Here is a 14,805-nt window from a genome sequence, read left to right as displayed (position 1 = left end):
TTAGGCAGTAAAAGAGTTAAAATATTACTACTGAACAAACTAGTAAGACAACATAGATTCAGTTTATTTACTTTACTAGCTCATATTAAACCTACTATTCTAAATTGATCTGATTGGCTGGTTTCCCTTTAATTGCTGTGGTATGTGAGACTATAACCCACACCTTTAATCAGTTTATATCAAACCCAGGTAGGTTATTTCGTTCCACAGTGTTGTGAAGCTAGACTAGAGAACTTGATTGCAAGTAACAGGTGTGTTGTTTCTGCAGCCTGGCCGGGAACTACTTTCTTGTAGCTGGGGACTACTTTCTTGCAGAGCAGACCTTATAGTGAATTATTAGTGACATTGAACAGTTTTCATTGGTACATGTCTATGATTTTTTTCATGTTGCCATATTGTAACCGTTTTAGAAAAGCAATAAGCCACGCGAGGCTTGTGGTTACCTGTATTTTACACCGGCTGAGAGGGTTGGAGACACTCGGCTGTGCCTCGTGTCTCCCTACGCCTCTCAGCCGGTAAAATACCAGGTAACCACAAGCCTCGTGTGTCTTATTGCTTCATTGTCTCAACTGTATAAAGGGGACAACCAGGGGTCCTTGTGGAACTTCCAGTGGGTCCCCAGTAAAATGAGCTAATATAGAGTCAAAATCAGTTTAACCACTTTAGCCCTGTATATAGTACATACAATCTCACAACCTGTCGTGATGATGCATGCAACAAATGGTGAACCTGTACATAACAAATTGTGAAAGATTTATATTTTCAGATGGGGGTCTGAGGCCAAAGAAATTGGCCAATTGGGGGCTTCTTGACATGCAGAGAAACTATATTCAAATACAACCTCTACTTTGACTCAAACATCGACAGCAGTCTCACTGGAGACCAGAGGAGCCCAGGCAATTGCTTCTTTGATCCAAATGATTCCTGGGATTCCTCGCATCACAGAACAACATGAGACCTGCTGGGAAATGATGTCTAGCGACTTCAAACCTCTCCTAACAGCAGCCAGATTGGATAGTGTGTGTGTGTGCGTGCGTGCGTGCGTGCAGGGGCGTCACACCAAATTCTGGGCCCTGGGTACAAGGATTCACTACGGGCCCCCCATGAATGTTAACTATTGAAAAATAGCATATATACAAGCTCACAGCGCTGCGAGCTTGTAGATCTGCTATTTTTGAAAAATCGTGAAAATGTGTGCAAGAAACCTATGTCAAGGACCCCCAAGATGATATGTATTTGGCCACGGACCCCCATCTCAAAATATTTAGTTCCAGGAACCCCCCAGAGGCTAGATTTTAGTTAGAAATGTTCGCTTAAAAAATACATATATTCAAAGATTTTCACACATTTTCACAACTTTTCAAAAATAGCAGATCTACAAGCTCGCAGCGCGGCACTCGGTGCCGCGCTGTGAGCTTGTATATCTGCTATTTTTCAATAGATAAAGTTATTAGGGCCCCTCCTCCACCTTGGGCCCCAGGAACTCAGTCCCACTTTCCTACCCCTTGTGACGCCCCTGCGTGCGTGCGTGCGTGCGTGCGTGCGTGCGTGCGTGCGTGCGTGCGTGCGTGCGTGTGAGAGAGAGAGATAGAGAGAGACTGGGGGATTGATGCTTTGACAGTGCAGACAATTGCCATTAGAAATTCGAGCCTCGTGTTTCAGAACAGCAGGAACGGATGGGTGTCGCATCTAAATCTGTCCCACATCGGTGCGTTGCATCTAAATCGGTCGGCCCTGTAGTAGTGTTGCATCTAAATGGGCACCGAAAACAGAGCACCCACTCCCCACCACTGCAGAGGCATGGTATATAAAACACGTACACACGCAGCACACACACACGTTCTCATTTCAGTGTTTGTCTCTCTACAGGGAGACCGGGCCATGTCTAAAAGCATCATCAATTCAGTCTATGAGCTGGAAAGCTTCCGAGGGAGACCAATTTTCATCCAATCAGGAGAGAGAGAACACATGCAACATAAATAAGTGAAATTGGAGGTGAGCTGGAACGCCATAGAACATGGGTCTTCAATAGGGGGTCCGGGACCCCTGGGGGTCCTCAGAGTTACTACAGGGGGTCCTCCAAATCTTTTGAGTGATAGATATATTAACCACTTGAACCCTAGTGTCCATATTCTGAGAACCTTAGCCAAAAATAGCAGATCTACAAGCTCACATTGTAGATCGGCTATTTTTGGCAAAGAGCTTTGGTGTAGAGGGGAAAAAGAGCAGACTAAGTACAGAGTGAAAGGTCAAGTTTATTGAGTATTGACGGTTCAAGTGGTTAAATATATGAAAACTCAAATTGACATGAATCCAAAATACACTGCCAATTGTGCTGTCAAACAATGAAACTATGGATGATAAGGTTGTGGGGGTCCCTGCTTCATCTCTGTCTCTCAACTAAGGGGTCCTTGCTTCATCTCTCTCTCTCTCTCAACTAAGGGGTCCCTGGGCTGAAAACGTTGAAGACCCCTGCCATAGACATTGCAGACGTTGGATGACCTTCAACGGGTTCCTTACCTTGGCCCCCAGACTGAGTGACATAATGCAGTCCTCAAAGGCAGAGTGGGTGTCCACATGTGGAGGAATACCTGGACACAAACACACACACACACACACACACACACACACACACACACACACACACACACACACACACACACACACACACACACACACACACACACACACACACACACACACACACACACACACACACACACACACCTAGAATGAAACATCTGAAACGGATGAAGCAACTGCCATAGATACCGTATGTCATTATTATTATTTCAAGGATCCACCGTTTTATATGCATTAGGCCAGTGGTTCTCTTTTTTGTTTCTTTTTATGAAGATATTTCTTTGACTTTTTCTGCCTTTTTTGATCCCAGCAAGCACGTCAGGAACTGGATCAATCAGTGACGTCTCCATTGGGGCCAGATCACAGCCCATATGGGGATGATCTTGACGTCATTACCAGGACGTCATATGGACTTTTTTGTTTGACAGGATTGTTGTTATTGTTTGTAATGTTAGTTGAAATATGATATAAGGTTATATTCTGGGACATATCTAACTAGTTATGATATTTATCTGGCCTAGAATATTACCTGATTTCAACCAACATAAATCCTGTCAAACAAAAAATTTAGTCTATATGACGTCCTGGTAATGACGTCAAGATCATCCCCATATGGGCTGTGATCTGGCCCCAATTGAGACATCACTGATTGGTCCAGATCCTGACCGTGCTTGCTGGGATAGCAGTGTTGTATTGGTGAATTTATCTTTGGTGAATTTATTACATTCCTCGCCATTGAGGAGTATGTTCAGATTTCCAAGAAATTGCGGTTCCCTGCCATTGAGGAGTATGTTCCGAAATTCGTGCCAATTCTTGACCATCTGGCCAATGATATACGTACAGTATATCGGACCAGTTACCCATATATGGAGATTCTTGCATGATAGTCAACAATGTGATGTCAGAACATGCCCATATATGGGCATTCTCAGATGTGCCCTTGATATTGATGACATCGGGACAGGGATCTCCATATATGGGCATAAAACGGACAAGGACTTATTAATTTGCAAGTGTGATCTGGGAATACCCATATATGGGCATGTTCTGACATAACATTGTCGACAGTATATGGGCATAAAATATATGGGCATAAAAGGGACATCAAGCCAGAGTGTGATGTCAGAGCGACAAACCGTACACTGTAAAAATGTGTACTGACTGACTGACTGACTGACTGACTGACTGACAGACACAGATGGAGACAAGCTGTGACATTTCTCATGGTATACTGCGACCTTCGGTCGCAACAATGACGTGAGAAAGTGTGTGAACTTGCACAACATGGACACAAGCAAAGAGCCCTGGGGGGGCCCCGGTCAAAAGGGTTTAGGTCATACATGGGCAACTGGCGGCCCGGGGGCCACATGCAGCCCCCACCTTCACTTAATGCGGCCCGCAGGTTAATACCAGAATACTGATATATTACTGATTTCAGCTGTTACAATTCCAAACATGACCTGCTATAATTCCTTCAGTCTATATTAGTTATTATGACTAGTATAGTAGTATTAAAATGTATTTTTTTATGTCCAATGTATTTGTATTTAGGTTCATAAAGTTAACATGAGTATATAACTAAATGCATTTGAAATTAGATACAAATGTTACATTTCAGGATTCCAATTCAAAAACAACAAAAACGTATTCAGGATCCCAATTCAAAAGAACCAAAAATAGCCGATCTACAAGCTCAAAACGCATCGCAGCGCGATGCGTTTTGAGCTTGTAGATCGGCTATTTTTGCTTCTTTTGTATGAGATACTAGAATGACAAAGTAGGACGTAGCAATTATGCAATGTGGCCCTCTGGAGTGAAGGTGGAAATATAGTGGCCCTCTGGAGTGAAGGTGGAAATATAGTGGCCCTCGCCATCATCAAAGTTGCCCACCCCTGGTTTAGGTGGTTGATAAATGACTCACCCTGTCCAGACTGGTACTGGTTGACAGTCAACTGGTCCGGCAGGCCGTTGACATGTCCGTCTCTCACACAGCGCTGCAAGATAGGAACACACTCCACAGGAATACCTGGACACGACACACACACACACACACACACACACACACACACACACACACACACACACACACACACACACACACACACACACACACACACACACACACACACACACACACACACACACACACAGTCACACACACAGTCACACACACACACACACACACACACACACACACACACAGTCACACACACACACACACACACACACACACACACACACACACACACACACACACACACACACACACACACACACACACACACACACACACACACACAAACACACACACAATTGCATTGGCAAATAATACATACAATCTATGGAGAAATGAACTGGAACAGGAAACGGGTATGCCACCTTCTGGAAACCCTACAGTTAATGGACAAAGCCTAATTTAACCTCGCGTCTCGGGGGAAAGCCTGGTGTTCGTTTGCAACGGGCCGTTGATCCGTTCTAGGCGGAAACCACAAGCAGAATAAGCAGCGTCACTTTGTTTTGTTTCCCCCCGGTTTGTTTCCCCAATCCCTATTAAAATGCTCGAGTAGCCTAGTGTAGTCTTGCCAGTCGCTACGAGTTGGACTCTGGAGCACACACTGGACGCGGGCGGCTGCGCTGCGCTGCGTCGCGTCGCGGGATCGACACACGTGGGGTGCCGCGCGGTAACCCCAACTGGATGCGGCGCTCTCACACAGCACATCCATTTCCCCCGGTGGGGAGAACCATGGGAGAACATGTTCACCGCACGGCAACGCTGGAACAAAAATAGAACAGCGGCGTATCGGCGCAGCAGGCGAGGCGGCAGACCCGTGGCTGTGCGCGTCTGACGCGTTCATGAATTGGCACTGTCCAGTCTGAATAAACATATAAAGTAAAGTAAATCAAGGCACGCCATATGATATTTAGTTGATTAAGACAGGACTAATACTAAAACTTTTCAGATGACTAAAATATGACTAAAACTAAATGAAAATGTATTCAATAGACACTGCCTAAACTAAATTTAAGAAATCAAGTTACTGTAACAGATAATAATCTCATATGTGATAAAACAGACATAAAGCATAAAAACACCTACCAGCAGATAAGGGTTTGTCCTTGTCAACGTTGTTGTTGTCATAGCGGAATTCATAACCAAAGTGTTTGACTCTCCTGTGCTTGAGAAGCTTTTGAGCTGAAATATACAGATGGCAGACTGAAACATTAGAGAGAACAGCAACCTTCCTCTCATCTCTGAGGCTTTTCATTCCAAATGAGCTTGTAGATGTGCTATTTTGTGATGCATGCCACTTGTCTTAAGACAAGTATAAATTAACCATGACCTGAAGCATTACTTAAATTGATGTTGAAAAGGTAACATTTGTTTTTAAAATGTATTGAAAAAAAAAAAAGATAATCATAATTTGGATGGCATTTGTCAAACTAAATCGTGAGAAAATCATATCTTGAACCCAATATCATGAATTGCATGGGAATCGTGAGTTCAGGGAACAGTTGCATCCCTGCAGAATGCCGTTCCACGTTGAATTTATATGTCACCGGATGTATGCAAAATGCTCAGGGTCAATGTAACCAAATGGCCCCTTACAGATAGCAAAAGATACCAAAAGGACACGATTTGGTATCATTTCGTAAACTTTCCATTTCTACACATCACATTTTCTCTCTCAGTAGAACCAGATCCTCACTATCATGGTCTTCATCAGTGGACGTCCAGTCGACGGCTGCCAACAGCGAAGACTCTTCCTCGTGTGACACAAAGTCCTCGACCAGAACAAGTCCCTCTGGTAGGGACACGCACACCTCCACTTCACTGGGTACTACATGACACGCACGCACGCACGCACGCACACACACACACGCACACAGATCATTTTCACCAGCTGTATGGACACACCCAAACACATTCTAGTTCACTACCTATAAGACAGTGGTTCTCAACCTGTGGGTCGGGTCCCCAAATTATTTTGGGGGGTCCCCAGATGATTAACTTAATGTGCAACATTGTTTTCTCACTCAACAGTAAACAAACTAACATAAAGTTTAAGTGTATAGAGGGTATCGGCACATTTCTAAAGTGACAATCTAAAGACTTTTTAATACCTCTTAAATGACAAATTGGCCAAATTGTCAAATATTAGAGGCAGAAATTATGAAAATAGCAGATCTACATGCTGGGGGGGGGGGGGGGGGGGTCCCAGTTAATATATGAATATTTTGGGAGGTCGTTTGGGGGTCGTGGCCTGAAAAGGTTGAGAACCACTGCTGTAAGACTGTGATTCTCAATCTTGTTTTCATGTCAAGGACCCCCAGTTTACTATACACTGTAAGCCACGGACCCTCAGAACCATCTGTACCTACCAATCATTTTGCTGTAGACCCCCTGAGGGTTTTTTGGACTTTTTGGACAACATTTAAACAACATTCTCGCACGCATGAACAACACACCATTAGTGGTGACTTCCAGAAGTGTCCCACCTGCAGCTTACACCTGTAGTTAGGGCTGTCACGATTATGACATTATACATTACGATTAATTGTCACTCAAATAATTGCGATTAACGATTTAATTGTGTTTTTGTCATTGACAATTATATTTCTGTGTGGCTTTTAGGCTTTGAAGTTGCACGTGGCAGATATGACACATAACCTAAATATACAAAGAAATTACTGACATATTTGACAACTTTAGACTTAAAAAAGAACATTGATAGCTTTGATAGAAATAGCTGATCTACAAGCTCACAACGCGTCGCGATGCGACGCGTTGTGAGCTTGTAGATCTGCTATTTTGTAGATCTGCTATTATCCACTATTTTTTACTTTAAAAATATATATATGAAAATGTTTCAACATTATGACGATTATGTCAAATAATCACGATTATGTCAAATAATCACAATTAGACGATTATGTAATAATTGTGACAGCCCTACCTGTAGCAGAACAATTCATAGGCACACACACATCGTGAGTTTTGTGTGTGTGTGTGTGTGTGTGTGTGTGTGTGTGTGTGTGTGTGTGTGTGTGTGTGTGTGTGTGTGTGTGTGTGTGTGTGTGTGTGTGTGTGTGTGTGTGTGTGTGTGTTAGGTGTGTGTTTAACAGTAAAGTTAAAGTACCTGAATGGACAAAGCTGAGGTACAAGGTGACACTGTTCTCTCCAGACTGCAGCTGGTGGCCGTTGAGCAAGGCATGGGCTTTCTGGGCACCCTCTACTGACCTGAGGAGAACAACATTATACATGTGAGACCTAGCATCCCTGTTCTGGGGAGGATAACAACATTATACATGTGAGACCTAGCATCCCTGTTCTGGGGAGGATAACAACATTATACATGTGAGACCTAGCATCCCTGTTCTGGGGAGGATAACAACATTATACATGTGAGACCTAGCATCCCTGTTCTGGGGAGGATAACAACATTATACATGTGAGACCTAGCATCCCTGTTCTGGGGAGGATAACAACATTATACATGTGAGACCTAGCATCCCTGTTCTGGGGAGGATAACAACATTATACATGTGAGACCTAGCATCCCTGTTCTGGGGAGGATAACAACATTATACATGTGAAACCTAGCATCCCTGTTCTGGGGAGGATAACAACATTATACATGTGAGACCTAGCATCCCTGTTCTGGGGAGGATAACAACATTATACATGTGAGACCTAGCATCCCTGTTCTGGGGAGAATAATAAACCAGGGGTCTTCAACGTTTTCAGGCCAAGGACCCCTTAGCTGAGAGGGAGATGAACCAGGGACCCCCAGATTCCATATAGTTTCATCGTTTGACAGCACAATCATCAGTGTATTTTGGATTCACGTCAATTTGTGTTATCAGATATGTAACCACTTGAACCGTCAATATTTAATAAACTTGACCTTTCACTCTGTACTTAGTCTGCTCTTTTTTCCGCTGTACACAAAACCTCTTTGCCGAAAATAGATGATCTACAAGTTCAAAACGCCTTGCACCGCTATTTGCTATTTTCAGCTAAAGTTCTCAGAATATGGACGCTAGGGTTCAAGTGGTTAATATAAAAACGGAGAAAAAAAGGTTTCTATCACACAAAGATTTGAAGGACCCCCTGTAGTAACTCTGAGGACCCCTTAGGGGTCCCGGACCCCCTGTTGAAGACCCCTGCTCTAAACCAAATCTCAACCATCTAAAAGCTCACAACAAGCTTGTGAATAGGCTTTTTTCGCCAAAGAGATTTGGTTTAGAGGGGAAAGGAGATGACCAAGTATTTGTTATCATTGGCCATATAGGATATTTGTGGTTAAGGGGAAACATAGGCCTGATTTACACTGGCAGCCAAATCCAGCCTGAATCAGATCTGTGTAACATCAAGAGTGGAATCCCATTAGCTTAAATTAGTCTAAACTAGCCCTTACCCGTTGAAAGATATGAGCTCCGAAATGATGTGCAGTGTGTGGGTTATGGGATGTGCACTGTGCACACAGTATATGAGGGATGGAAAGTAACTTTAACTGGTGCTTGCATGATGTGCTGTAGGAGCATCAATGTAAGAAACCCGTTTCGTTTAATGGCTACAGAGATACTGTCCCCCCCCCAGCCCGCCCGCCCGCCCACCCGCCTGCCTGCCTGCCTGCCTGCCTGCCTGCACACACACACACACACACACACACACACACACACACACACACACACACACACACACACACACACACACACACACACACACACACACACACACACACACACACAGAGCTGGTTAAACATTTTGCCTCATGCTAGATGCAGAATAGATGTGCCTCAAGCTAGATGCAGAATAGATAGTAGATACACCATAAAAATGCTAATATACAGCATATGATTTGTGAAAGTGACAAACGGGCTTCACAGTTATGTCAGGTGTGTTCATATGCTGATGGTGATGCGATTTCAGATCAATTGCTCCAGCCACTGAGGAGAAACGCTGTGACAGACACTCAGACATTCGCAAAATTATAGTATAGATGCAGACAGGTCACATGAAATATGATTTTTACAAACCACATCCAGAGGTGGTTTCAAATCTGATTTCTAAAGATGTGTCTCAGTCTGAACGCACTAACCTGATCTAACGAGCCAAGTCACAAATCAAACTGTCCAAAACGTCACTTGCAGCGCGACCCGAGCGCCACTGATGTCATTACAGAGTGCAAGAATTGCATTTTGAGGGTGTTATGAAAATAAAACAATAGTTCAGCATAGGTTTTACACTACAGAAAAAGGTAATATATGAAGACATTTCTCACGGCATGGCAGAAAATGGGTTCAGAAGGTCCTAACTGCAATGTCAGAGGATAATTGAAAAATGTAAAAACACATAAAGAGAGAAAGGTCATGGCGCCTACGTTGTTACCACGGTCATTGGTGCTTTGGGATTTTCTTTTCAGGGCGGACGGTCATTTATAAGAACGGATCTCAGCAGATTTAATGGTGGAAAAACAAAAACAATGTTTTCTAGTCTTAATTACATTGGCATTGTTACTTAAGATTTTACTTTCTGGTTTCATTTAATTCAATTAGAAAATACAGCGCTACAGTAGAGAAACAAAGTTTGCTTTGAACAAATCCCAAACAGTAGCCTACATACCACAGTAATGGAGCCATGTATGAGGATCACACACATTTACATGCAGTCACCGCTGGAAACCTTGGGTGTTAAAGTAAGTATCCTTATGAATAGAGTAGCCTGGGCTTGAGACTAGATCCCATTCACTGGTAAACCTGGTAAACGTGTTATGCAAATAGCCATTTCATTAGATAGGTTATATGGCGGGTCATCTCAAATCTATGGGGATGCATTCTAGCATGCAAAGCGCAAGCACTGTTCTGTGCCGTCCGTGCGCGTGCATGTGGGAAATTCGACCACACGGCGTCCGGTCACGTCCTGCCTCGAAAGCACTACTGGCCACGGTAACCAATGCAGATATGTCGACGCAGGGCACTTTGGGTTGAAGTTGTTCAAATCAGTCTGAACACACAGAACAGATGTGTGTCACTTGCAAATGCAGTGTGAACAGTCAGGCCAAGAGATCGGATTTGAGAACTAAATCAGATTCACTCTGTGTCTCTGCCTGTGTAGGGTGACCAGACATCCCGTTTTACCCGGGACAGTCCCGTTTTCAAGCTACGTGTCCCGGTGTCCCGACAAATATCTCTAAAACACTAATATGTCCCGGTTTTCAACATTCACTACAAAATTGTCCCGGTTTTCGCCAGAATTAAAATAATAGTAGCTGTTTTCTGTGGTTGCATAGCCATTTATCATGTTCTTTTCATGAAAACATGCTCACCTAACCAATCAGAAAAAAAGGAACAAATTCATTCAATCACTCACTGTCTGTTTGCAACCCTGCGGTGCGTGTGTGCGCGTGCACAAACGTTAGAGAATGGGCACGCGCGTGCGCGGTAACGTGCGCATTGCTTTTAGGGTCCCAGTTTTAGGCAACAGTGTTTTGCGTCCCGGTTTGAGTGGCTGAAAATATGGTCACCCTATGCCTGTGTCCCTTTTATGCACATACTGTGTATGGAGATCTCTACATCTGTCAGTGCTTGTCCCTTTTATTCCCATGTATGGAGATCCCTGATGTTCTCAGTATATAGGGCATAGCAGTGGCCGTGGTTGTACTGGTTTTCATTTTTGCTACTTTTTTGGGTGACACTGTAATATAAAAATAAAAACAAAAACAGATTAAATGTGGGTTGATGTGACACGTACCTGTATGTGACGAAGGCGTAGGGTTTGTGAGGGGGCATGACCAGGGCCTCCACCTCCCCCGAGTCTTTTAGCACCTCCAACAGCTGCTCCCGACTGACACCGTTCCCAAGACCACCGTTGGAGACCACCAGGCTCTAGGGAAGTCACAAAAGAAATTTTGGTAAATCAAAATCCATTATCCTTGGGCGGAACATTTGCCAAAAAATAGCAAATCCACAAGCTCGCAACAACGACGACAATAAAAGGTGAATTGATCTCAGATTCTCAGTGCATGACGTAGGATGATATCACAATAAATTAAATCTCCAGGATACGATTATCGTGAGTGTTTTTTATCACGATAAACGATAATATTGCTTATCGTCTCATCCCTACCAGACTCTACACATCACGAGATACTACAAACAGGGGGAAAATCTGTCCACATGTTTTACAGTCTCTATCGTGCTTTATTAGACTGTATTCAATGAGGAAAAGAAAGATGGAAGAAAAACATTTAAAAGTAGATGCAAGTTGGACGTGAAAAGTAGGTTTTGTAGTTTCCCAAACAGTGTGTCGGGACCCATTTTTGTGGGTTAAAAATAATTTAAAAGAAATCATAAAACATAATAAATAAAAATGGCCTATTCGCCTATTTTCCCCAGTTTGGGTCCCAGCTCTTCTGGGTCATGAGTATTTTACCATTTATTTCCGGCAACAGAACGCACCATGTGGCCAGGATGTTCCTTAGTTAGGGCTGGTTTTGACCAAAAATGCAATCTAATAAAGAAATATAAAAAAATATATAGAAAATGGAAGTGAATGGGGCGATTCGTATCATAAATTATAAAGAAATACGGTAATTGCCATTCAAAGTACTTCTGTCATCACAAAACAGATATGACCAAAGTCCTGCGGCTGAGATTATCTGCAGCAATACAAACACAGAAGTGTGACCTCAGAACTGAAGATGGCAAACCTTACAGCAGGGTTCCCCAATTAGTTTTCCCCAAGGGCCGAATTATGTCTAGGGTACCAAGCCGAGGGCCACAACATTGAATTATGTCTAGGGTACCAAGCCGAGGGCCACAACATTGAATTATGTCTAGGGTACCAAGCCGAGGGCCACAACATTGAATTATGTCTAGGGTACCAAACCGAGGGCCACAACATTGAATTATGTCTAGGGTACCAAGCCGAGGGCCACAACATTGAATTATGTCTAGGGTACCAAGCCGAGGGCCACAACATTGAATTATGTCCTCGGTACCAAGCCGAGGGCCACAACATTGAATTATGTCTAGGGTACCAAGCCGAGGGCCACAACATTGAATTATGTCTAGGGTACCAAGCCGAGGGCCACAACATTGAATTATGTCTAGGGTACCAAGCCGAGGGCCACAACATTGAATTATGTCTAGGGTACCGAGCCGAGGGCCACAACATTGAATTATGTCTAGGGTACCGAGCCGAGGGCTTTTTTTTACAGTCTCTACCGTGCTTTATTAGACAGTATTCATATTCAATAAGGAAAATGGCTAAACTGGAAGAACGAAGAGGATTAAGTAAGCAAGTAATACAAACAAATCTATCTGTAAAACAGATACATGGCCAGTACGGGGATCGAAACCGCGACCTTGGCGTTATTAGCACCACGCTCTAACCAACTGAGCTAACCGGCCTGACAAGTTTCAGAAACTAACTACTACCAACTCTTGGGCGGTGCTAACAGCTCCTACATCTGGCTTTGTGTGTATGTAAGTATGCATGCGCACGGCACTCCATGTATGGAGATAACTAGGCCACAGACAGAACGGCAACACTGCTCAGTATCAGAACTGTCTGTACTAGGATATGTGCTCTTTGTATTATAATTATTTAATAATTTTATGTGTTGTGTTAATGTCATGTATTTTGTTTGTTTGTTGTTTTTTTTGTTTTGTTTGTTGGTATGGTGTTGTATTCTCTTTTCTTTTCTTTTTATTTCCTTGTTTTGTCTGCAAGTTGTCTTTTTATTGTTAAGTAAATGTTGTACTGTATGTCCAAAAAAAGAAAAAAAAAGAAAAACAAAATAAACATATTGTTAAAAAAAAATATATATATATGTACTGTGTTATTACAGACAGGGTAATGAATTGAGTACAAAGGACCCCAACATGTAAACAAGCCAAACAACATAGTGCTTTCTTGGGTTTAAATCCTATTAGTAGACCTTGTGTCTGATCTGTACTATCTTGTGCTTTTCTTATGTGCACTGCTAATATAGTATTCCATTAATCAGTGAAAACATGTAATAACTTAGTAATAACTGTGTTATTACTAAACAGTCACCACAAATGACTAGGTATCCGTCTCCTGTCAGTCTTGCCGCCGAAATAGCTCAGTTGGGATCTGTAAAACAGATACATGGCCAGTACGGGGATCGAACCCGTGACCTTGGCGTTATTAGCACCACGCTCTAACCAACTGAGCTAACCGGCCTGACAAGTTTAAGCAACTAACAACTACCAATTTTTGCGCGGTGTAAACCGCTCCTATGTCTAGGTTTGTGTGTACGTAAGAATGCATGCAACTCCATGTATGGAGATAACTAACGCCACAGACAGAACGGCCCATAAAAGGAGATATACACGTGTGTCGTGTTTGATACCCTGAAAAGTGAGCACCTCGCACAGGTGTGTTTTTTTACAAGCGACTTTACAGAAGTACAAGCCCAAAGTCACTTATAACAAGCAGACATGGCAACTTCACAATAGTCTGCAAATCTGCCCTCAATCCCCTCTGTACCCGCTTATCTGACAAAACATCTCCAAAAAGTTAGCGACACCCACAGCACCAGAGGGAGCGCACACAACAATCTGATAATACATATGGGTAAATTCCAAGCCCCCAGAACCCTGGGGGCGCCCTGAAGCAAAATGGACATGGTGGCCGTTTGAGGTACTGCAGTTGGGGCTTCTAATCATGAACGCGCATCTAGGCTTCTTTGTATTGACGCGCGTTCATACCGGAAGTGCTCGTTCATGAATTAGAGCCCCATCGCGTCCATGAACACAAACTATGACGCAAAATGCGTCACAGAAGCAAAATAGAAGCCCCACTACGTCACGTTTCAGAGGCGTCTCAAACGCGGAAGTACGCTTCATGCGCTGGGTGAGCACCTCAATGCAAGTGGACGGACGGGGATATCCGGTGTCCTCTCTATTCTTATTATAACTCTATGGTAAATTGTCCTTCTACAACACTGCCACCCAGGTGTGGAATTCCTTGACCACCTCCCTTAAAACATGTAGCTCGCTGGCCTCCTTCAAAACTGCCCTGAAAACTCACCTTTCAGGAGGCCAGAGGCGGAGGTAGTTATCACTTCTCCCATAGAGGGGCGAGAAGTGAGCACCCCCCCTTACCTTAGCCCCACCCCCTTGTTTCCCCTAGTCTGTACATAGTGTTTTTATAACTGTGGTGATGAGTTTGTAGGCATGACCAACGCC

General features: G+C 43.4%; 1 protein-coding gene across 1 annotated transcript in view; it reads right to left on the bottom strand.

Annotated features, from left to right (window-relative positions):
- The window catches only part of alkbh8 (alkB homolog 8, tRNA methyltransferase), a gene marked incomplete at both ends in the record, with an annotated part of 35,041 nt that overhangs the window by 13,181 nt on the left and 7,055 nt on the right, over nt 1-14,805 (bottom strand). Inside the window, 6 exons of the mRNA XM_080731353.1 lie at nt 2,521-2,591; nt 4,505-4,609; nt 5,681-5,776; nt 6,291-6,422; nt 7,722-7,822; nt 11,339-11,472. Coding sequence (XP_080587479.1) covers nt 2,521-2,591; nt 4,505-4,609; nt 5,681-5,776; nt 6,291-6,422; nt 7,722-7,822; nt 11,339-11,472 — 639 coding nt within the window. The remainder of the gene's footprint in view (nt 1-2,520; nt 2,592-4,504; nt 4,610-5,680; nt 5,777-6,290; nt 6,423-7,721; nt 7,823-11,338; nt 11,473-14,805) is intronic.

The sequence above is a fragment of the Nannobrachium achirus genome (genome assembly GCF_963921795.1).
Source record: "Nannobrachium achirus genome assembly, chromosome: 8".
Taxonomy (NCBI): domain Eukaryota; kingdom Metazoa; phylum Chordata; class Actinopteri; order Myctophiformes; family Myctophidae; genus Nannobrachium; species Nannobrachium achirus.
The sequence above is the reverse complement of the archived record's forward strand: the minus strand, read 5'-3'. Positions and strand labels throughout refer to the sequence as shown.